Source organism: Hipposideros armiger, unplaced genomic scaffold (assembly GCF_001890085.2).
Source record: "Hipposideros armiger isolate ML-2016 unplaced genomic scaffold, ASM189008v1 scaffold_535, whole genome shotgun sequence".
Classification (NCBI taxonomy): domain Eukaryota; kingdom Metazoa; phylum Chordata; class Mammalia; order Chiroptera; family Hipposideridae; genus Hipposideros; species Hipposideros armiger.
Genome location: NW_017731885.1, coordinates 211,988 through 237,284, shown reverse-complemented (window position 1 = coordinate 237,284; position 25,297 = coordinate 211,988). Strand labels below are relative to the sequence as shown.

Below are 25,297 nucleotides of genomic sequence, written 5' to 3'. Positions count from 1 at the left end.
TTAGTGCTGGGAATCTCTGGCTTTTAATTGGAACATCGAGTCTATTAACATGTAATGTAATTCTTGTTATGGTTGGATTTAGATCTACCATTTTACTACTCATTTTCTTTTTTTCCTTTTTTTTCTTTTCCTGATTTCATTTTAATTATTTAAATACTTTTTAGAATTTTTGTTTTTAATTTTATTGGAAAACAGCCATGGTCATTGGTTACACATTGCTTCATGCTACAATGGCATAGTTGACTCTTTTAAGGAGGGCGCAGCTCGCAGTGGCCCATGTGGGGATCGAAACTGGCAACCTTGGTGTTAGCAGCACCATGCTCTAACTAACTGTGCTAACCAGTCACCCCGTGAATACTTTTTAGAATTTGATTTTAATTTTATTGTTTGCCCTCCCTCTTTTTGTTATGTTCACTAGTAGTCTACAATATAACATTCTTAACTTTTTACAGGATACTTTGGATTAAAATTATACCATTTCACATAAAATAAGAAACCTTATAATGGAGGGGAAGTAAGGATTTTCTTTTACCCTCAAGGGTCTTTCAGCTGATCTAATAATCAGACCTGAGACAGAGTAACAAGAGGAAATGACAAATTTAATTACATACATATCTATGGAAGTCCCACATGCAGGGGAGAGCCTGAGATCCCCACATATATGAGAGGTTCAAAGACAGAAATGGAAAATGAGGTATATGTGACATTCTGGGCTAAGGATCATTTTGGGGCTTCAGAGGGGAGGAAGGTCATTGCAGGAAGATAAGAAGAACAGATAGATATTCAGTAACTAGAAGTTTGCCTTGCCCGATAGATAAGTTGTAAGTTGTTTCCGGTGATAACACTTATTATGGGCAAAGCCCCTAATTTAAATTCTTTAAAGGAAAGGGAAAAATTTATCATGAGCCTACAAGATCTGGGTTGCCTTCAGCTCAAAGTAATTTAAATGCCAAAGTGGTACATTTTGGGAAGGCCTTTTCTGAACACCCTACATAACAATGTAGGTCCATTAAATGTATTGGCTTTTAACCATCCTTAAGAAAAAAGTGAGAAAGCTATCAGTCTGCACAGTATTAAGTCTCCTGGATTCTTTTGACACTGACAGCTGAGCCCTTAATGATAATGTATGGCATACTTTGTGACGACCAACCTTCCTGGACACAAGCACCCTGCTCCCCACCATGCTTATGGCTCCTTGTAAGGTAAGGTAACTTCTACAACATTGCATCTGAAGAAGGTGCAGCCTTGTGTGGCTACATTACTTTCAATATGAGACCTCTCATTCAAGACCAAGAGTAGACAGACCCTCGAGAAACCTGTCTACAGACTGGGGACTGTGAAGTAAGCTGAGGTGAAACCCTCTGCTAAGATATGACTATAGCAATTGCATTTTCTGAGAACCACAGAGAGAACTGACTAGGTGTGGATGAATAGAGAAATACTATGAGATAGATGAAGAAATGATGAGGGGCCACAAAGAAGTATGAGTTATGAAGACATAAAAATTGTGAACAACAAAAACTAGGGAGTAGAGGAAAGAAAATTGCATAGATTATGGAGACACCAATTAGAGTGGGAGGAGAAATAAAAGGATCTGTAAAAATACAGCACAGCCTGAGCAACTGGCCAAGCTACCTCCATGATGGATTCTGCAGTGATGATGTGACAGCTATTAGCACTGTTTACCCAAAACTTCTTTCCCTCCTAGGTGCCTGGTAGGACTGAACTTCCAGCGTCTACCATGCAATTATTCCTGGCCAAGTTTTGAGTTTGAATGTGTTTTTAGCAGAAGTGATATATGTCATTTATGGGATGAGGCATTTGCTTTCTGAGGTAAGATTCCATAAATCTCTTTCCCTCCAGCGCAGTGACCAACAGTGCTCAGTACAATGGCTGCTCTACAAGCCCAAGATCCTGAGTATCCATGGTGAATAGAGGGCTCTGCTGGCCAGCAACAGACAAACAGTATAAACAAGAAATACTCCTTTGTTGCCTTAGGCCACTGAGGTTTGGAGGGATGTTTATTACCACATCATAACCTGGCACATCCTGACTGTCAGTAAAGATCCATAAACTCTTGCTTCTGAAAGCCTTAAAACTAGCTTGGTTCTAGTTACAGCTATGGGGAGAGCACCTTGTAAAGCACTTCCTATTCCTGGGCTCCTGAAGGGTCGTCTATAGGTGGAATTGTGTCCCCCCAACATTCATATGTTGAAGTCTTAACCTCCAGTACTGCATAATGTGACTGGATTTGAAGATAGAGTCTGTAAAGAGGTAATTCAGTTAAAATGAGATCCTAATGGTGGGGCGTCCAATAAGACTGGTGTCCTTATAAGAAAAGAAAGAGATACCAGGAGTGCACACAGCCAGAAGGCAGCCAGCTGAAAGCCAGGAAGAGAGGTCTCACCAGAAACCAACCCTGGTGGGTGGCACTGTGATCTTGGACTGCCAGCTTCCAGAACTATGAGAGATACATTTCTGTTGTTTAAGCCACCCAGTCTGTGGTATTTTGTATGGCAGCCCTATTGAACTAACATGGGATTCATGCCTTCCCAACTGCCTTGTGTATCTTTTAAATTAATCTTCATTACTTGAGCTTGCCATAAAAACTCAGTTCTTTGAAAACAAAAAGCCTAATTACTGATTCTACAGACATGTGTAAAAAGTATTGGAAGTTCAGAGTCATAGCACAGTACAGTAAAAGTGATCTTTAGTGTATATTAGATACTGGAAAGATATAGGGAATACCACAAAGAACTGTATTCATCAACCTTACACAGAAAATTAAACGATGAACCCAGTTATTTTTCTACTTTATATAAAGGGACACTGGCATATTAAATTCAGTTGTAGAGTATTTCCGTGAAAACCACTTGCTCTGACTGTTCAAGGAAGTTAACCAAGAAACCAGCAATTACTTAGCAGTCACTGCATAACAATACAAAAGACAGAAGGGAGAAAAAAGAGCATCTGCAACCCAGGACAGGAGATTAAACATGGGAATAACCAACTCTCCTAGGGTTCAAATTCCTGAACATGTGTTGCTTATAACCTCAGAGAACAGAAGCCAGGAAGATAAACTGAACCGACATCAGAAAATGTCATAAAGAGAAATGGCACTGGCAGGATTTTATTGATTTAGGGCAAAGCAAAGACATTCCTTTAAGGAACTCATTTTCAGTTGAACAAGTTGGAAAATTCTTCTCAGCTTGAAGAATAGCAGGGTGGGGAATTGCCCTGTTTCATAGTTATAATTACCACTTACTTGTCAATGACTGACAAATATGCATCTCCATTCTCTCTTTCCCCCAGACTCTAGACAGTCTATTTTTAAAACCACTGAAGAAAATGTTTAATGGCCTGTATGTCTCTCAAACTCAGCTGTTCAAAACTAACCTAAGGGTAAGGTAATCGCCCACCTCCCACCAGGTAATCGCCCACCTCCCACCAACAACAGCTCCTCATTCCTGATACCCTCCAAGGAACTGCCCTAGCCAAGCACTCCAGAGTCTATCAGTTTTGGCCTTCCCTCACCCTCACATCACCTGGAGCAAATGCCCATAGGACTATTTTTCGCTATCGGGGTCCGTACCTCAACATGACAGGAAAAGGAATTTAAGGGCGATGTAACCTCAAAGCTTCTTAAACTATCAAAGCAAACATCAGTTGTGACTGCTAGACTTCAGTTCACTGAAGATTAGCTTGGCAGTTTGCTTCTTCTGAGAAGGTCACTCTGGCATAGTAGACAAAGCAAGTTCAGACAGAAAGAAGTTGTTCTGTAATAAATTTTATAAATGAATGAATGAAGACTGAATCAACGAATGACTGAGACTCAGAGGGACTCAGGATCAATCAAACAGGACGGAACTTGATCTTTAAAATAAAGGAGTTTGATTTCATGATCTCTCGGTTCCGTCCCGTGCTGGTAGTTTAATACTCAGGACCTAAGCTGATCCTGGGTGGTGAGAAGTGACATACAGATAACCACAGCCAGGAGCCTGAATAAATGGCTTGGCCTCTGATCTGTGGCCTGGATGTAATGTTACAGAGCAGGCCTGCACAACAGGTTCTGCTAGATACCGTTCATTTTGCATCATTGTTGAGGAAGCTATGGGGGAACTGTTTGTCAACGGGCTCTTCTCAAACAGCCAGCTTATGGGCCTTTTCACATAATATTGAGCATATTTGTTTCCATAGTGCAGCCTGACACACCCACCACACCCTTGAGAACGCATGCATGCATGTTGTTGGCAGTGGGGGGGTCTGTTGGAAACCGCTGAAGTATGCAATGCTTGGCTGTATTTGCAGTTCTGGTCTTTTCTCCCAAGTCAGTGATTTCTATTACTGTATTATGTAATCTCCTAGGAAGTCTCTAGGGCTTGAAAGGGCTCTAAGAAAATACAGAAGAATGGGCAGGTCCATGGTTGGAAGGTAAGAAGAAGAATATCCAAATGAAAAGAAGTAAGCCAAATGTCCCCAGGTGTGGTCCCTCAAAGGCAAGGACAATGCTTGTTTGCTTCTGTGCGCCTGGCACTTAGCACAGTTGGTGTGCAATGTGTGGTGCTTAGGGTTTTGAAAGAAAGCCTTTCACGTGCTTCTCTGCGTTTATTCTGATTATTTCCTAAAGATTGAAAAAGAGGACTTGCTTTTCTCTCCAAATGTTTCTTTTCTGTTTCCATGGCTGCCCACCCCTGCCTCCTGAAAAAGGGACAACTCGATAACCAGCAAGGCTCTGTCCTTTTTTTCTCCCGCCTGTGAACCAGAGTTAGTTCTCACCACCCACAAGTGGCTCACAGCGTAGGCTGGTTGAAAACTGAATTGTCCGATTCAAACTTCAATCATACTGTTTCTTCAACAGAAAAAAAATAAACCAAACAAGTACTTATGCATCAAATTTGAGGAATTCCAATGAAATAATGGCTGAAGTGTCTCTCTCCAAATCCTGCATTACTTCAGCATGCCTCAGAGTTACTAACACGCACCTAAGGAGCAGACCTGTCGGGCTGCTGGTTAAAGGGACTCTGCGGGGGGCAAAAGTGTCATCCAGCTGGGGGAGATTGGGAGTCAGACTTGCCTTCTCCAGGTAAGTGAGCCTCCGCCCCCTCCAACATCTTCGTTTGTGGGGACCGACCACCACTGCATTGCCTTCTGGCCCTACCTTCTCCCAGTTCCTCCCACCTCCCCAACATGGTCCAAGCAGCATCCCAAGCTGTTTGTGTTGTGTCATGTCTGATGCACACACATAGAGGCATTCACACACTCACACTCATATACACACTCATACCCGTAAACTCATAACACTCACACACACCACCCCCACAGACCCCCACAGCCAATGCCATATTGCTCTACCAATGGCAGCTGTGCCGAGGAGAAGCTCGTCAGGCAAACCTGCAAAGGTTTTAGCTGAGAGGACACATCTGAAGGAAAATGTCTGGGCCCTGGGCTGGGTGGGTACCAGACACCTGTCCTCCCCCCCAGGCTGGGTCAGAAGCAGCTGGGCTGGGAGGTGGAGATGCCTCACAGCTCAGGCACTCACAGAGTCCCTGCTGGGGGTGAAGTTCACTCCCAGGCATCTGAGGCCAACCAAGCAAGGCTGCATGGTCTGTTTCTCAGGGGTGTAGGCCTTATCCCCACTTCTTTGCCGACAGACACCAATCAGATTGCCTTCTCGTATGGAGCCGCCTCTCTCATACCTACTATGGGCCAGGTGTCTGTGGGTTTCATTTCACAGCCTCCTCAAAACCACCCTTAGAGGTCAGATTAACCCTTCCCATTGCACACACAAGAAACTGAAGCACAAAAACGTCGAGTCCCTTGCTCGAGATCACACAGCTTGGAGGGCCAAATCCCCCTTATACCTCAGCTCCCTCCATTCGTGGCCAGAAGAAACTGTCTACTTACACAGGTTTTGGAGCCTCTGATTTCCTATCCTGGGAACCTGAGTAAAATCATAGGAAATAAATAGATGAAAGAGGACAGGAGAAAGCTGCCTACCACCCCCGCCCCCAAGAGCCTGTTCATGTTTGCACACAGCGCTTCTCTAGGAAAAGCTGAGACTGCAAAGTCCAGACAGTTGGAGAAGAGGATATGGTGTCGCTTAGCATGTAAGGGGAGCTCTGTGGCTCAGAAGCACTTGTGTAGGTGAACTTCAATTAAGGTAGACTTTGATTAATAACACGAAACATTATATTGTGATAAGTTTGCATGGTGACAGATGGTTACTGGAACTAGTGTGGTGATCACACTGTGAGGTATAAAAAGGTATACCTGTAACTATTATAACCAATATAATATGTATATCAACTCTGCTTAAATAAAAACATAATTAAAAAAAATAACACCAAAGACTCTGTGCTCAGTCTGTGCTGAGTGCTATTTCAAATGCTTTATATGTTAAAACCCACTTGAACCCTCACACAACCAAATCTCCATTTTATGGAAAGCAAACTGAGGCTGTGGGGGGGGGGCGGGCAGGGGAGGAAGTACCTCTCTTAAAGTCACAGAGCATGCAAGTAGTGGAGCCAAGACTTGAACTGAGGCATATAGCCCCTCTGACCATGCCTGTGGTCATGCCTTACTGCCTCTTGAATGGGAGTATACTGGAGCTAGGACCCCTTTGAGGCAGGAAAATACAAGCTAGAGAGAATGCTAAAGAAAAATTCACCCCCAAACGAAGTTATTTTATCTCCCCGATCAAAAGCAGCTTCCTCTGGCAAGCTGTGCCCTATCTTCCTAGCTTAGTGTCAACTCGCCATCTTGTCCTCACAACCAGCAGGGTCCACAACCAGTCTCTCCACCATCGAGTGATCACCTATGTGCCAGACACACACGGTTCACCTTCATGCCCCAGAGCAGGACGGCGCCAGTGTGAACAGGTACTCCATGAGGCGAGGGAAGTAAGGACACTGCCCCATCTGTCCCCCCATGCCTGCACCTGCTTTCACCCCAGCTCTAGCGTTTAGGCTCAGGGAGCAATTCTGAAGTTCAGTGGTGGCAGTTTCTCAGAGGAAGAACATCCCAGTTTGCTCACAGCTTCACGTATGAATCCAAATTCAAACTGAGTGTCACTCTTGAGGGCAGTGGAAGGAGGACTGTGGTCACCGGAGACAGCCAGAGCCACAGGCCAGCTCCCGGACATGCATGGCCTCTGTGCAGCCTCTTCTAGTCCCCATTACTTCGTCTCTCATTCATTTGTTCACTCCTCATGCAGCACTCATTCTTACATTACAGTCACTACTCAGCACCTTTTGCAATGCTCAGTGCTACATGCTGGGTCCTGGAAAGCCAGCGGAAACTGCTAGGAGAGAAATCATGAGGCTCCACAGGCAGCTAGGTAGCCAAGTTAGGCTGATAATGGGAATGGAAAGATGAGAAGAGAGAAGGGCAAAGGAATTCTAGCATAAAGGACTAAGAAATTTAGGATCGGATGCCAGCAACAAGAATGCACCATCGAGGGGCAGACTGAATGGAAGTTGAAGGATCTCTGCTAAGAAGCTGCTGCTATCGATTGCTGGCAGGGAAAAACAGGGGGAGGACAAGTTTTCAGTATAACTTTTGGATATTGGGCCATGTAGAATAAATTATATTCAATAAATAAATTACTTCTCTGACAGTCTGTGTCTATAATTAAAACAACAGCAAGGCAAGTTAAGCATGTGGAGATCTTGTAACTCACCTGAGAGGCCCAAAAAACCAAGAAGGGTCAGTATACAGATGTGAGCCCTGATATCTGGGTCTAGATGGTTCCTAGGTTTGCACCTCTCTATGACTCTTTCATTCACTCCATTCTTAGAGGATGGACTACAGCCCCTGCAAGATGCCAAGTGATATCACTAGAGGAAGGAGAGCAAACCAGAAGACAAGAGGTTTGAGGTAGAGAGGGACTAGTGAAGAGAGAGCATGGAGGGGCCAGCCGAGTGGCTCAGTTGGTTAAGAGCTAACTCAAGAGTTTGAGCTCTGAGCAACAGCGGTTTGATTCCCGGCCCAAGCTGAGCAGCTGCTGAGCTGCCAACAGGTGGCAGGATGACTCAGCTTAAAAAAAAAAAAGAGAGGGAGCATGGAGTAGCATTCAGGAGCAGAGATGCTCTGGAGCCTGACTGCCTGGGTCCAGATCAGCCCTGGCCCATCCTGGCACCTTTGGACCGCTCAGATAAGTTGGAAGAGGGGGGAGGGGGGAGAGATGGGGGAGGTTATAGAAACCTTACTGGCATTGCCTTGTTGCTTATTCAACAAACTGATCCAGGAAAACCAAGGACGGATATAATATAAGAACAACCTGCCCACAATAAATGAAGTAGTTCCATATTTAAAAGCAACCACCTATTAAGAGCAAGCCAACCACCATATCATGTCCATGAGCTGATGTGATATAAAAACAATAGCTAGCAAGCACTGAATACGCACTGCGTGCTGGGCACTCACTGGACAAAGAGCTTAATATGAATCTCCCAGCAACCTTCTGAGCTAAGTAATATCATCATCCCCAATCTTACAGAAATGAGGCACAGAGACAATCAGAATCTTTCCTTGAGCCACACATTGGACTTGGCCAACTCAGCCAATTCTGATTTGGAGAAAGAATACTGGCTTTACTACTAACTGGACATGAGCTCAGTCTCCCCATTGGTAACATGTGGGTTCCCTACAAGCTTTCCCAGCTCCCTGGGCTGAAAATTCAAAGGTAGGAATGAAAGGAAAGAGATTGGACCAGGACAGACCTGAGTACCCTGCTCAGCCTGCCACTGGCCAGGCAGCATGTCCTCATTCAGTTCATTTTAACTTCTTCTGCTTTATTTTCTTCACCTGTGAAACATGGGTATAAATTCATTCTTCATAGCACAATGTAAGGATTTAATAAAATAATAAATGTAAAGGCGATCATATATAGGGCTGGGATATAATGGTGGCACCTCTGTTTCTGCTGTGATTTTGGCCATGAGATTCAACTGGGGATACTAGTTATGATTTTAAACCTACTTGGCTTTTGTTGCTGCTTTTTTAGCCCACCGTTAGGAATATGTCCTGGTGATAAGAGTCATAACTTAAAACATTCAGCAAGAGAGAGAAATAAGTGGGACAAGAGACCTGGAGAATCAGCTCTGGAGCAGCTCTTTCTCTTTAGAGAGAAGGCAACTCTTCAGTGGATAAAGATCTGTAGAGTTGTCACATGCAACCCACAAATCACAGGTCACTTCCTAGGTGACTCAGACTTTCTGTTGAAAGAGCATGCCTGTGACTGTTGCCTTTGAGAAGACTCCCTCCTCAATGAAAGGGTGGCTCAAAATACAACTGGACTGCATTAAATACCAGTTGCTGGCAAACTGCTTTCTAAATCTGGCCCTGGGGCTTCTCTGGTTTCACGTAGGGACACAGAAATACCCCAACACACACTTAATACTCACTGTGCTGTGGGTGACCACAGAGAGACCCAGGAGTGACGTGTGGGCAACCCCTCTGGAGCCAACACAACAGCAGCTCTGCCCACTAGAGGTCAGGGCAGTGCCCTCAGAGGATACTCTGGTCACTTGAAAATTATAATTTTATTTTGAAATTATCATTTTAAAAAAATGTCCAAGTGGAAGTAATTAAACTTTGGGAAAGTCAAACAAATGTTGCTAGCAAAGAAACCCCAACCAGAAGCCAAACTGTGATTGGCTCTAGATGTAAAATCTAGACAAAATCCAGGGTGAGGTCAGAGTCTCAAGATCAGGAGCAGCACCAAAGAGGGAGCAGAGTCAAATGCTTTCATTGGTAATAAATAAAGACGATTTCTCAGCAAAAATGTTTGTAGATTGTATCATGAATTCCCCAATGAGGAAATAGCGTGTTCTGTGAAAACTGAAGAGTTGATATTTAGAGAGTTATTTCTAGGCTTCTCTAATAATTTATGGAGTAAAGGATGAATAATTACCTTAGAATAGGCTGCCAAGAGGTGGCCTGATGTTACCACAGATAAGTATTTTCAGTGGCATTGACAGTAGTAGGGGTCACAGTAAACAAGTACCCCAAAAGAATTTGAATATAAGTGAGATGAGATTATATCTGGGAAATGAACTATGAAATGAATGCATCATGGCCACCTTAGGAGATGCAACAGGTTCTCAGACATGGGCACTTACTCCATTGTAACATATGAAAATACCAAAAGAAAGAATTGGTGGGGAAAGAGGACCTTGGAGACTAACCTAGCCCAGTCTGAGGACAGGTGTGCAGTCTTTGCTCTAGATCCATCATCATTTTAGATCAAGAAACATTGGCTTCTCTCAATCTAAAGACAATAAACCAGTAGTTCTCAAACATCAGCGGTCGTCTGAGGTGCCTGTTAGAAATGGATTCCCAAACTCCCCTCCCAGAGGGTCTAAGTCAGCAGGTCTGGTACACCTGAGCACTCATCAGGCCCACGAGGGCGCTTCTGAGGGATGGGCTTGAGGATCATACTCTCAGAAACCAAATACCTGAATCTATAGCGGTCTGGAGTCCAGGCTCCCCTGGCAACTTTCTGACAACTTGGTTTTTTGTGACACTTGCCCAGGTGGAATGTTCAAGCCCGATGACTCTAATATCTTGTCCCACAGCTAGAGATTCTCATTAGGAATAAATAAATTGACTTCTGACTTCAGGTATGGGCCTCCTTCATTTGGTGAATCTACCCTGATATCGTGCATTACTTTTCAAGAGCCTTTTTCCCCCTGTACTAACTATTTTTGCACAAAGTCATCATGACAAAATATGGTATACCAGATCAATTAAATAGTTGAATACAAAAGGGGAAAAAATAAAAACCATAATGTTTGCGTGTCTTTGGCTAGGCACAATCTCCGGAAGCAAAACATGAAACCCAGAGGCAATAAAAGGGTGCTTTGGTTTGGTTTAACCGTATAAAAATTTGAATCTTGTAGAGGATAATAGATAACATAATCTAAAAAATGTAAGTGACAAAATGGGAGAAAGTGTTTGATTTTTATGCCTTATTCAGAAGTTTAAAGTTTGGATAATTTAATGAGTTCCTACAAATCAATTAAAAATAAAAACAAAGGATCCCTAAGAAAAATGGACAAGATGCAATATTTGCCTACAATAATGGGGACATACTTATAAAAAATGTTTGTAGTTTATATGAAATTCAAATTTCACTCAGTGCTCTGCATTGTTTTAAAGTCTGGCGACCCTAAAAGGATATGAATTTTCAGTTCACAGCATGAGAAACACTAATGACCCATAATCATTGAGAAGATGCTTAAGATCATCATGCAAATTAAAACAAACATGAGTAATCATTTTTTGCTCATTAGATTGGAAAACATTAAGAAAACAATTTCCCTTGTTGTCATGATACAAGGAAATATGCACTCAATACATTGTGGAAGAGTAAGCCCATAGAGATGTTCTGAAAAAAATCTATGCAGCTGTGGTGTAAGGACTAAAACTAAGGTCCAATATTATGTGCTAGCTTGACATTTGGTGAAATGGGGGAGGCTGTTGAATGTGGTAACTGCCAAGTCTCCTTCCCAATCTGACCCCATGGATAAGGTCCCCTAGCCAATGACCCTCCTTATCAAGGGGACCACGGGTGGTTCCTGCTTATCCCTGAGTAGTGGATGTCAGTCCCCTGCCAGCCTGTGGGCTTATTCAAACAAGCCAATTGCATCATCCCAGGGGAAGCAGGAGGCACCCCATCCTCTTAATGCTATACAGCATGCCTCCCACATCCCCGATTGTTCACTCTGCTCCTGAGGTTGCCCCTATGTGGCCCTGAATGGCGTGCGGTGTTTCCCCTCCCCCACCCCACTGTGACTAATAAACTGTTATTGATCTCATCTGTCTATTTTCATGGGTCACTCCCAAAACCTAGAGTGGGAATCCCTCTCTCATCAATTGATGAGGAGGAGGTGATTAAAACAGTGTCTTCCAAAATTGTTAATAGACATACTTTTTAACCCAGAAATTTTATCCTAGAATATACCCTATAAAAATACAAATGCAAAAAAAAAAAGATGCCTGCAGAAACATGAATATTCACTGTGACACTGTTTTTAAGTGAAAAGTTGGCAACGATTTGAATATGCTGCCATCAGGAAATGATTAAATAAATTATAGTCAATTTAACCAGTGAAGTACTGTGCAGTTGAAAAGACCGAGAAAGAATTCCAAGACTTGTTACATCTAGGCAACATATATAATATAATCCTACCCAATTTACATAAGATAATATACATCTACATTGACATCTGTATGTGTGTGTACATAATAAAGACCAGGAGGGAGAATGCCAGATTCATCACAGGGGTTGCCTCTCGCATCGAGGGTGAAGAGAGGGGCGAGTGGACTGTTTGTGTTATTATGCCATATAATTTTGCACTGTTTGAGTCTTTTGTACTAAAAATTAATTCTAGTATTATGTGATGTCATATAAATTTAAAAGTAAGAAAAGTATATCAAAGTATTATAAAAATCTCCTACACTAACAACTGGTGAATGTTTACAGTAATGCAATGAAGCTGAACAATGGAACGGCTAGTCCAGAATATTCCAGCACCGCCAGCCAAGGATATCTTCTGGGCCTTAATGCTTGATTTAGCCTGTAAGTCCTTCTCGGCTTTCCTCCAGAAGGACTGACTCCTAAGCAAAAATCCCTGTTTCACATTTTCCAAATGAGTCATACAATCGAGACTGATATATAAGCTAACACGTTTTTGCAAATCCTCTGTCATCTCTCTCCCTCCCCTATCTTTTATTTAACTTCATCATCTAATGCATCATGTTAAAAATAATTAAAAAGCATACAAAGGGAATGAGGGTGAGGTCCCGTGAATGAGAGAAAATAAACACATAAGCCAGTGTTCAAACCCAGAAGAGACTTTAGCAACAGTTTCTGCTTGCAGAGTGAAAAACTGAATTAAACTACACAATGATTTGTTCTCTCTCTCTCTCTCTTTTTCACTCTTTAAAGAGGTTAGTTGGCTATTGAGTGACAAGCAGTGTAGGTGAGCAATTATGTACACAATGCAGATTCTAAGGGAAGTCACCAAAATTTGGGCCACACTGCATTGACTGAAACCAATCTCTGTTCTGCTGTGGCCCAGTCCTGCTCAGCCTTCTCCATTAGCCCTGAAGACAGACTCTTGTCCGCAGCCCCACCCGGACCCCTCAGTTCCCTGGGGACCTGTCATTGACATCTCACCACACTAATGCCATCATTGAGAAGGGCCTCTCCGAAGATCATCATATATAGTGGCTCGTTCACGCGCGCCTCCTCAAACACAGCTAGCACGGCCACCGGGTCCACGGCGGAGATCAGGCTGCCAAACAGCAGGTTCTGCAGCAAGTTGACATCGCTGAGGCCAAAGGCCTTGATCTGACAGATGAGGTAGAGGGAGAGGCCAATGCCGAAGGCATTGATCAGGGCCCCCAGGCCTGCCCACCACAGGATGGAGCCAATGTTTTCAAAGAATGGCCGGGTGGGCATGAAGTAACCGCCCTCCAGGACGATGGGTGGAAGGAGATACAGGAAGTAGATGTTTGAATCCATGACTGGAGGCGATTTGTGGTCCGTGCCAAAAATGATGGCGCCCACCAGAACCCCAACAATGATGAGGAGGCAGCTTTCTGGCATGAGGCCTGGTAGTCGGTGGTAAAGGTGGAAGCCTGGAGAAGAGCAGAGAACTACAATAAACGATTGCTGGTAGCTTGGCTCTGGTCACTAAGACATCAGGAGACAGTGCACAAGAGGTCTTTGAAAGCAGATGGAACCTCGGGCAAGCTGACCGGCCTCTCTGAGCCCCAGCACCCCATCTGTAGCAGGAATCGGAAGTGTTGCAGGGGCTTTACACAAGTCCAAGTACTTAAACATGCCAGGCCCAGTGCAAGTGACAGAATCAATGGTTCTCAGCCAGCCACCCCCTCCCCGTTCCTTTTTCCTGCTTTCTCCACCTTACAGGAATCTGAGAGGGCATGTGAGGGAAGAGGGGAGAAGAGGGTGGACCTCCTCTGCACTCATACAAAACTCACCTTTAAAGCACATGCAGGGTCTATCACTGTTGCCTGAACCTCGGCTTGTTCTAACCCTCACTTCCTTCTCCAGCAAACAAAGAAACAATTAAAAGTCCTTTATTTTGTTTCCCTTACTTAGTGACATTGCCATCCAGTCAGCCATTTAAGAGGTAAATCAAGTCGCATTCTTGTGAACCCCCTCCATCACCTTTGCCCCTTCATGCAATCAGCTCCCCGTTTCATCAGTTATGTGTCGCATTAGCTGCCCCTGACATCCACCCATCCTCTCCATTCCCGCAGCCGCTGCCTTCACTTCACTTAAGAACCTCCACATTTCTCATCCTGATTACTGCACTGTCCTCCTGATGTTCTCTCTCATCCTCACCCCCAGTCCCTTCCACATCCTGCTGCCAGATGACTTGTCTACACTATGTGTACCTGATCATCTCCTTCCCCACCTGACTCTGAAGGTACACAAAGCATCTCATGGATTTTTTTTTTAAGATTTTATTGGGGAATTAGGGGAGGGGAACAGCGCTGGGGAATCAGGGAAGGGGACAGACAAGCTACTGTCCTTTTGTTCTTCAGTCTAGTTGTGGAGGATGTTGCTTCACTGACCCATGTTGGTATTATCATTGCACTCTTTCCGGGTGAGGCAGATCGGTTGCAGGCCTCTGGACCGCCGCTCACAGCGGCTCTTGGCAGCTCACACCAGCTGCCGGCCACTCACGCTAGCTGCCTGACACTCACGGTAGCTTATGGCAGCCCACTGCCCCAGGGGCTGCAGCCTACACCTGTCGCTGGCGACTCATTGCAGCCCAGCTCCAGGTTGAGCTGTTGTTCACCATCTTAGCTGTGGAGGGCAGTGTCACTGGCCCTTATGTGTGATCCGAACCAGAGCCTGGTGCTCAGAGCTGGTGTCCCAAGTCAGCTCTTAACCAATGTGCCACTCGGCCGGCCCACAGATTTTAAACTGAGGATATTTGTGAAGCATCCCTGGGCCAAGACCAACCCTCTGGGAAGTACTGTGAGGTGGTGGACCAAACATGTTTTCTACAGTTTCCAAGTGTTGATGAAATTTTAGAAACATGACACTAATAAATAAGAAAACAAAAACAATGTAATGTGTAAGGATACAATGAAGGGCATATTGACTATACCAGCAAATAAGAGATCAGGGCCCAGCAGGTCATCCAGGAGCTCTCTCCACATCAGAATTCCTCACACCTGCTCTATATTTATACCTCCTACATGCACACAACCACATGCCTTTTCACCCTGCAGGCCACCTTTCTTGTCTTCATATACTATTGCTGCATCTGGATTGTCTTTTTCTTCAACCTATTTTGGTCTTGCTCAGCCTTTGAGAGGTTAAGCTATTCTTGATCTCTTCCTAAAGAAATAATATATCTTCCTGTGAATTATTATAACATTATATCTGTACATGTCTAACAACAATGATCCCTTTCTACCATTTTTTTTGTGCATGACTTATCTCCCCTACTAAACTCTAAACTCCTCAGACTCAGGCAGGATGATAGACATCTTTGTGTCTCCCCAAAATGCTTAGCAATCTGTCTACTACATAATAGCTGGTCAATTTCCTGAAAGAATCCGTAAGTGTATACTCGTACATGAATGAATGAACAGGTTAAATGGTCATCAGAGAAGATTTTACATGGAAACTAGAAGTTAAACGGGTTGTTGGGTTGTTGGAGGTTGACTAGGGCTTACATAGTTGGACAAGAGAATGGGAGACATTTTGGGTGGGGAGCACTCCAAGAGAAAAAGAAGAGAGACAGGAATGGCCCAAATTCCTGTCTGGAGCAAATTTTTAATTGGCAAGAGTACTGGGAGAAGGGTTTGAAGATGATTTTGACCCAAGTAATTGAGTGTAGGTTTTTCGCTCATAGGCCATGGAGAGCCATTGAATGTTTTTAAAGGAAATTTTAGGTTCAGCCATCCAAAGAGCATGTGGGATTCCTTGGACACAGCTTTTCACTTCTCCATTCACTGTAGCAGGCAGGTTAATACAGTGGAGTATTATTAGTATTATTAGTATCAAGAGACAGTATCCCAAACAACAGGCCTAGCCAACTGGCTTCAAGACCAGTTCAAGGCCTCCTTCTAGAGTCCTGCTCTCACCATTTCCTAATGACAACTTCCTCCTCATCTTCCTCCTTCATCTTTTAGTGCTTATTTTAACCACATTGAGCTTTTTAATATGTAAAAGTTGTGGAAGAGCCCATAGTGCATTTTTTCTCAGGCCCTGTGTCTCCCCAGTTTGGCCCTGCTTCCAGGAATTGAGTTTCCGGAAATGGAACCAACGTGCACCCACCTTAAGCCAAGTTGCACCTACTCAGCGGTAGCAGGAAGGGGCTTCATGCCTGTAAGTAGGGCACTGTAAAGGAAAATGCTACATACATTTCATATTTCACAACTCTTCTCCCCTTTCATGATGGACAATAGAGTCAGTCACTTTGAGACTTTATAGTTCCAGTGCCTGAAACTTAAATGGCCACAAATAACAAAGCTCTACCTAAAAAGCAAAGATGGCCTTTCCATTCCATTTTGTCCATTGATTCAAGGAACGTCCTTCTAGAATATTCCAAGAAGTGGAATTGAAGTTAAAGTTAAACAACAAAGTCTGGTGTGACTTTGTGTTACCTTTGTTCTATTATATCAGTGTATTAGAACATGCATAGTTGGATGTTTTTAAAAGGACTGGGAAGAGTTGTGATGTTTTTCTGTCAGAGTGTCTACTAGGCAGTGCCAGATTCATCTGCCTTCCCCATCAGACTAAATCTCTTGAGGCCAGGAACCACGGTCATTTCCACATATTGCGTGGATGATCAATAAATGTGGCCTGATAGAATGACTGAGTAAAGAATGAATAATAACAATGATTATTAATTATATTTTAATTCAAGTTTTATAATGTAGAATCTAAAAAAAAATCTATGTATACTCCTTGTTAAAGTTTTATGTCTTTTTTTTTTTGCCCCAGGTGAATGAGCCACCATATATAAAACTATAAGCCCATAGTATATAGTCAATAAAAATGACCTTTTCATGTACAATATAAAAATAATATGAATTCTTAAAGACTGGAAAGTATAAAATTATATTTGAATAAGTGTCACCCAACTGATAACCTACTTAAGTTATTTTCTTTTTCTGTAGTATGTTGAATTACATCAACGTGAAAATCGAAAACATTTAAACCAGCAGCTCTGTGAAGAATAACGTCCTTACAAAACTCTAAAATAGACACACTGAGTCTGGCCACATACAGTACTTCTAAAGAACAAGTTATGTTTTATGCTAATATAAAACCAAGATAAAATATATGCTTTTGGCATTGAGATGTTTACTGATAATAGAATGCAAGACTCTTTTTCATTAGAAAATCCTTATTTGCACTGAAAAGTGGTCTTAGAAATAATTTCACAGATGAACAAACTGAGACATAGAAAGGCAAAGTGACTAGCTAAGTGGCAGATTTAGTTCCTGGTTCTCAGACCAACTTAACCCCTTACTGTGAAGAGCAAAGGCCGGTTTTGGGGGGTAGGGATCTCTCACATTATTTACAAAGGTAAACATGAGATCCACATAAGATCACCACAAATGTTTTCAGTGTTCATGTGGTCAGACCCTTAGCTTTGAGCTGATACTATTATCCCTTTTCTAAAAAAGCCATTTTTTAACTTGAGCACTTCTTAGAAATAATGCAAGATCCTTTGTGTAATTTAATCATTTGACAAGTCACACACGAGTTCTTTAAACTAACAATTTCCATTTTAGCTTCAGACTTTCCTAGTTCAATGAGTAGCAGTTATGAAGGAGCACCTGATTAATACACCAGTAGCCTCCCAAACCCATGGGGAGTTAGATGACAGACTAAGCCCACCGTCTTGATACCAAGGAGTTAACTGCCAGATCTCATGGCTCAACCCATATTTCATACCCATCCTAGAGGGAAAATATAAATGAGCATCAAAATGTTTCATAGATTCTAATAAAGCAATTTATCTACTCAAACAACAAATTTTGTGGCAGAGGCAAAGGAGATGTTATACTTAATAACTGGGATAATTGTATCAATTTTCCCACTTTGGAATAAGCTGGTTTCAAGGAGACGAACGGGTAGAGTTAGGGATCAAATGGTCACAAAGCATCAACTATCACATTGGCTTTTGGCACAAAAAAACCTTGATTAGAATTTAATCCATTAACTGGAATTCACTTTATTTCATGAAGGAAACCAGAGGTGCCCCACTGTCTTCATTTGGCTGAGGTGTAAATCAATATTTTACTGACAGATACTATCCCATATGCCCCTGTAGCCCATCACTGAGTGATATAAGAGTCACCTGTAATTGTTGTCCTTGCTTTCTGTCAATTTGCAGGGAGCACACACCACTTTTAAAGAATCAACAATGGGAGCCATTGATGAAGCCCCTGGTAGAATAGCCAAGAATGAAGGAAAAGTATTTTACAGAAGAATCATTATGTGGTTCCTGAAATTTCCATCATTCTGAGGTCTACATGCTTTACTCTATAGTATTTTTTAAAGCATAGAACTTGAGATTTTTGCATGCCAAATAATGTCACATGGTTGTCACCCTGAAATGAAAAGAAATCAAAACAACCTAGGACTCAAAGTTATGCTCTTAAATTTCACAGCACAATTCTGAAGCATTAAATGGCTTTATAAAAAGCAGTTATGACTTCCCCTTGATTCAAGGGATCAGAATTTTTGACGCAATAGCAGTAACAGTTACAATCCACTTAGCTCTCCATCCACAAGGCATTTTCACATACAGTATCTCATGTGGACAACAACTTGCACAATCAGGTGTTTGGGGACTTACCTATTTTTGCAAGGGATGCTAGGAGTATCCAGAGGGTGACTTCATAAGGAATTTGCACATAGTCATAATCCAGTACAAAAACAGATATCTTCTCATCTGGCTCTGAGCTGGCAGCAGCAAATCGAACATTTGGTTCATGCTGGGTAGTGGCGTTTGTGGATTCATTCAAATCAGAAGTTGCTTCAGAGCCGTTGAGGGCTACTAGCAAGAGCAACACCTTCCAAGGACAAAAAAGCACAAACATCTGAAAACCCATGCTGTGGGCTTCTCCTACCCTGCGTGCCCCTGTGAGCCACACCTCTGAAGGGAGGAGGGTTTCTAGGGAGCTGCAGCATCCACCTGGTCACAGGTAACACATGTACCGTCCGTTCATTCCAAGAAGAGCCCGAGTAGGTCACCGAGTTCTGAGTGCAGAGGTTTTCAAATCACCTTTCAAATATTTGTGCTCAGGCAACTCAGCTTCTGGCTCAAATGCAGCCATTCAGTAGACTTGTGAAAGCCCAGGGAGCTAGCTACCTGGGTGACCTTTATCTGATCGTGATTTGAAGAGCAATTTATGAAGGGGGAAAATATCGCTCCATTCAAAGCTGTTTCCTCACTTCACTGAACACTGGTTTCATCTTGTGAGTGAAATTTTCAAAGGACGCCAAGGCGCTCATTCCAGGTATCACTGGAGTCCTTCTAACCAGGAAGGGAGTCCTTCCCTCTCTACCAGAGCCCAGTGAGGAGCTACCTGCCCTGCACCTGCTCCTTCTCCCCTCCCCCGCTCTCTCACTTGTTTTCAATGGCCAAGGCTGCAGGTAGCTCTTGAAGTACACTTAATTATTTGCTCTGATTTGACTTTTGTAATGAAATGCTTTTTCCCTGAACGTTCTCCGGAGGTTACACTGCTGACACCTAGTGGGCAGCCAAAATAGGACACCTTGGCATGTTTAATGATAAACCACTAAGGTGACCATGTCGTTGTCATCTAAACCAGGGCACTTTTGAGAATAAAGAAAAGCTACCGATATATGCCAGACCACAACCAGGAATGTTCTAGTACACTGTGTCATATAGTCTTTATAAATAAGGAAGGAGGGGGAGGAGGGGGAGGAGGAGGAGGGGGAGGAGGAGGCATAGCACATGACTGGGCTCCATGAGCAGTGATTCAAAGAAAGAATGAAGTTCCACTTTTCCATAAACTTTACACAGTGTTAAAAAATAAAATAAAATAAAATAAAAACAATAAGCAGAAGATAAAGCTCCATGCAATACATCTCTAATTTCAGTTTTGAAAAACTTCATGATGCATACAAATTTTTCATCTTAAAGAACTTTGTTATTTAGGTCTATTTGTTCAAAAGAAGCAGTACAACAGAGTGTTCCTGGAAGAATTTTGAAGTGGATTCTATGGATCTATTCCTAGTTCTACATCTGGTCAGGTGACCTTGGCCAGTTTCTTACTGTTCGAAGTGTCATCTGAAAAGTTGGAGGATGATAATAACTACTTCATGGAGTGACTAGGAATATAAATGACACAAAGCAGGTATACTATCTGACTCTTCCTAAATGTTAATCTTTATTATTTTTAATCAAATTTAGTATTCTACATGAGAAATAAGAACTATTGCAATGACAAATAGTGCTCAATAGAAAAATGAGAATTATTACTCATATTCACTATCGCAATATCTCTTCCATATCAAACTGCAGGATGATTTGTATTTTTTTTCTTGGTTGATATTAGTGAGCGCAGATGATTCCTCCTCAACAAACTCAACAAAGATCATTGGAAAATTGAGGTAAGAAGGGTTACAGAGGGACAGCATCTAGATGAAACTTCTTATTAAGACAATAGAATTAAGAGCTCACCCATGGATTAGGCAAAGCCTTCTTTTATACATACAACACCCCAATCAATAAAATAAAAATAGATAAATTGAACTTCATCAAAATAAAAAAAACACACCTTTTTGCTCCAAACTATATTGATAAGGAAGTGAAAAAAAAAAAGAAAACAACCCACAGAATGGAAAAAAAATTGTAAATCAAGTTTTTTGATCTGCTAAGGGACTTATATCCTGAATATATAAAGAACTCTTACAAACTCAATAATTAAAGGATAACCCAATTAAAAAGTGGTCAAAGAATCTGAAAAGACATGTCTCAAAAAATATGCAAATGGTCAGTAAGCACATGAAAAGAAGGCTCAACATCATTAGTCATTAGGGAGAGGCAAACAAAAACCACTATGAGATATCACTTCACACTCACTACAGTGATACAATGGCAAGCAAAACAAACAAAAAGACAGGTAATAATCAATCCTGCCAATGATGGCAAGAATGTAGTGGGGCTCTAAAATGTTAGTGGGAATTTAAAATAGTACAGTTTGGCTTTTTGTCAAAATTATTATATTAAACACAAAATTACCACATAGGTATATATATATATATATATATATATATATATATATATATATGAGAAATGAAAACATATATTCACTCGAAAACTTGTACATGAATATTTTTAGCAGTGTCATTCATAACAGCCCAAAGTGGTAATAACCCAAGTACCATAGCTTGTTAAATGGATAAATAAAATGTGGAATATCCATGCAATGAAATGAAGTGCTAATATGTGCTACAACATGGATGAACTTGAAAATTTTGCTAAATTATGTTAAGTGAAACAAACCACTCACCAAAGACCACCTATCGTAAGACTATTTATATGAATAAATATAGAATAGTGAATCTGTAGAAGCAGAAGCAGATTAGTTGTCTTCTAGGCCTGGAGTGAGAGGGGAAATGGGGCGAAGGGGTTAGAGTGACGACTCATGGTTATGAGGTTTTCTCTGGGTTGATAAAATATTCTAAATTCAAGATTATGGTTGCATGACTCTGAGTATATTAAAAACCATTGAATTGTACACTTTAAATGGGTGAATCATATAGTATCAAATGGGTGAATCATATAGTATTACATCTCAATAAAGCTGTTTGAAAACTAGAAGTAAGGCAGGACAGGGGGCTAATTTGTTCTGACTCAGCCATAGTGTCACAAGAAAATACAATTGGTTGCTTGGTCCCATGGGATATCTTCCAGAAAGCCACATGAAATCACCATGCTCTTTCTCCCCATGAGAAATGGGGAGAAAGAGAAATGACTTACCTGGAGAGTCCTCCTCCTCTCTCTCCTATGTGTTACTGGTCCACCTTTGTCCCTTAGGGCACTAACTCCCTTATACATCCAGGTGCGTTAACAGGGTGTCTGCTGGGCAGCTGGATCTTACGCTTTGCACCTCAGGGCTTCTTACTGGCCTGGAAGTAGGAGAAGCCACAGCCCGTCGGGTCCAGCCAAACTGAGCAAAGTAAGGAGCTTGAGCTTGCAGGAGCCATTGGTACTGCTGGAGAAGAATTCAGGAGAGAAGCTGCAATTTGTCAGAGAATAATAATAAAAAGAAAAAGAAAAAAGAAAAGGAGGAGGGAAAGCTGGGAGCTGGGGAAACCGATGGCTTCAATTTGGAAGCCCCCTTTCATGCTGCAGCCCACGGGACCAGAAGTAGGGGGTGAGCTGCATGCATGTCTTACCTTCTCTCCTCAAACCTGCATGATTGTAGATGTAGCTCCTTTTGACCAGAATAGCCCAGCTCTATCTCCCTTCACTGTCCTTCATCTGAACAATACACTCTGGTTCTTTCGGACTCAAGGAGGAAGCATCTCACTTCCTTCCGTTCTGGAAGCAGGTTTCTCTTGGGGCTTATGTTAACCGATCTCCTCCCACCAGATGGTGAGTTCATCAAAGCTGGGGCTGCCATGCTTACCGTATTTGCCGGCGTATAAGACGATTTTTTGGCCCTGAAAAATATGCCTCCAAGTGGGGGGTCGTCTTATACGCCAGGTACACTTCAGATAGACTGCCCATAGTGCTTGCCCCGTGCCATAGTGGCCTCCCGATGCCCGCCCACTTCATTCCACATACCGTTCAGGCATCAGCAGCGCTGCTGGGTGTATGCTCGGCTGTGTGCGATTTTGCGAGTGTGGTAAATTCGGGTTACCGTATATTTCTTTACATATGCATTGAAGATTCGCGATTTTGCGCTATCATGGTGCCTGTTAGAATGTTGAAGAGCTCGCACTTGCGCACTAGTGAGGTCCCAGGGAGATGCTGATGCAAGGGTGGACCAGACTGCTATAGTGACAGGGCGGGCAAACAGGGAGCAGGGACCAATTAAATCAGGCTTTGTATACAGCCAACAGCCAACCACAATACTGCACCATTGTACAGTACAGCATAGAAAATGTCGACCAGTCAAACCCCTATCATCCCTATCATGGCACCAGCCAAAAGAAAGAAGTATGATGCAAATTTTAAACTGAAAGTTATAAACTTTGCTAAGGAAAATAATAATGGTGCTGCTGCAAGACAATATGGAGTAACAGAAAAGATGGTTCGGGACTGGAAATCAAATGAGAAAGCATTCAAGAGTATGCCAAGGGGTAAGTGTGCATTAAGAAGAGGCACCCCACACTGGCCAGAACTCAAAAAACATGTAGCAGACATGGTGGCTCAACATCGCCAAAACGGTTATGTGGTGACACGAAATACAATACGCTTGTTTGCACTTCAGTGGGCCAAATCAAATCTGATATTGTTTTACCTTTTATTTGGTGTGTGGAAGGTGTGCGGAAGAGGGGGTAGTCTTATACGGCGAGTATATAACAAACTCTGTATTTTGAGTGGAAATGTTAGGGGGTCGTCTTATACGCCAGGTACATTTCAGATAGACTGAGTATATAACAAACTCTGTATTTTGAGTGGAAATGTTAGGGGGTCGTCTTATACGCCCAGTCGTCTTATACGCCGGCAAATACGGTACCTTTGAGTTTGCAGTGCCTAGCACAGTGTCTGGCACAAAAGAGCTGCACTTGATTGATGAATGTTGATAGGTAAGTTTTTCCCACCAGCCTCAGTTGTTCCACAATCTGACTTTCTCACTAAGGAAGCATTAAACTCCCCCTTCAAAGTTTCACAGCAAACCCATTTCCTTCCAAGGGTCAGGATTAAGGAAGACAAGGCTAAGAAGTCTTGCTGTATCTTGAGAAAGCTTCTTAGTGAAGCAATACCAGGAAGTGGTTCAGAATACAGGTTCTAGAGCCAGATGACCTGGGGTCAAACCCAGCTTTACTATTTACTGGCTTTGTGACCTTGGGAAAGTTGCATAACCTTTCTGTGCCTTAGTTTCCTTACCTGTAATGTAAGGACAATAATACACATAAGTGTTCTGAGTATTAAATGAGTTAATAATTATGAAGTGCCTAGAACGGTTTCTGGCACATAAGAAGCTCTAAGTAAGAATTTGTTTTTTAAAAAAGGGGAGAAGATGGAATGATAATGAGAATGGCCTTTCTTCATTCATTCAAAAAACACGAAGAATTTGCTGTCATATGTCCTGAAGATAACAGGAAGGAAAAGATGTGGTCACAGGAAGAGAATATGATGCTTCAGGAACATGTTTTGGTTTGTACTGTTTTCCTGACTAGAACCAAGAGGATGCAGACATTTAGGGAGTGTCAGGCCAATTGATAAGAAGAAGCCTTTAGTCAGATCCTCATAGTTTAATGAAAACAGATTCTTCCTGAGATGCCTATATTGTAATAAGAGACAAATGTCAGTTATTGATTAACTGAATTTCTGGGGAAAAATTGATTGACAAGGCATCAGGGCACCGTATGTGCTGGACACTTACCTGCCTATACTTGTACATAGAAAAAGAGATTTGCAATATGAAAGGAAAAGAAAAAAAAATAGCTTTCACTTGCAAAGCAGGAACTTAAAGGAATTATTCTGGAATTTTAGGTCAGCAGCAAGCTACTGAATTATCTGAAGCTTTTGGTCTAATTATCCAGATAACTGTACGGGCAGTAGAAGCCTGGCCTGCTCTGACCCTTTTTGATGCTAGGTCCCAAGAACCCTTGTGATCCTTGTCATCTGCTCTTGGAAACTCATCTACTCATAGAGTCCAGTGGTAGGAAGGAAAGACCGATGTCCTGTCTCCAGTGGGTCCCTTATAATTTCAGTGACCATACCCAGTCCGCCCTCATGAGACTAATTGAGGGTGGTGCACCCAGCAGGGGAATCTATCACCCAGGGCTTCAGCTGTGCACAGCTGGAAGCAGAGTTTTGAGGGTTTGGTTTTCTGCCCTTTTTACCTTCAGTTTCCCAAAGTCAACTTTTGTCTTAGAAAAGCTCCAAAAAGAAACAAGATCAAAACTGACTCTTCTGTGGCTGCACATGATGGAGAGCCATCTTGTCTCCTGGAACAGTTTTCAACCAAATGATCAGTACATCTTTCCTTCCTTCCCACAGCATGTGGGGGTGGTTGACTTTATCAGAAAGTATTTGCGCAGCATTTTGGGGACTCAAGTGTCTGTTGCTTGCCCCCC

At 42.5% G+C, this 25,297-nt stretch overlaps 1 protein-coding gene across 1 annotated transcript in view; it reads right to left on the bottom strand.

Annotated features, from left to right (window-relative positions):
- Positions 1-19,391, bottom strand: part of SLC9A4 (solute carrier family 9 member A4) — a 62,347-nt gene extending 42,956 nt beyond the window's left edge. The window contains exons 1-2 of the mRNA XM_019668731.1: positions 18,867-19,391; positions 13,184-13,647 (exon numbers count right to left, since the gene is read on the bottom strand). Coding sequence (XP_019524276.1) covers positions 13,184-13,647; positions 18,867-19,122 — 720 coding nt within the window. The 5' untranslated portion in view covers positions 19,123-19,391. The remainder of the gene's footprint in view (positions 1-13,183; positions 13,648-18,866) is intronic.
- Between the last annotated feature and the right edge of the window lie 5,906 nt (positions 19,392-25,297).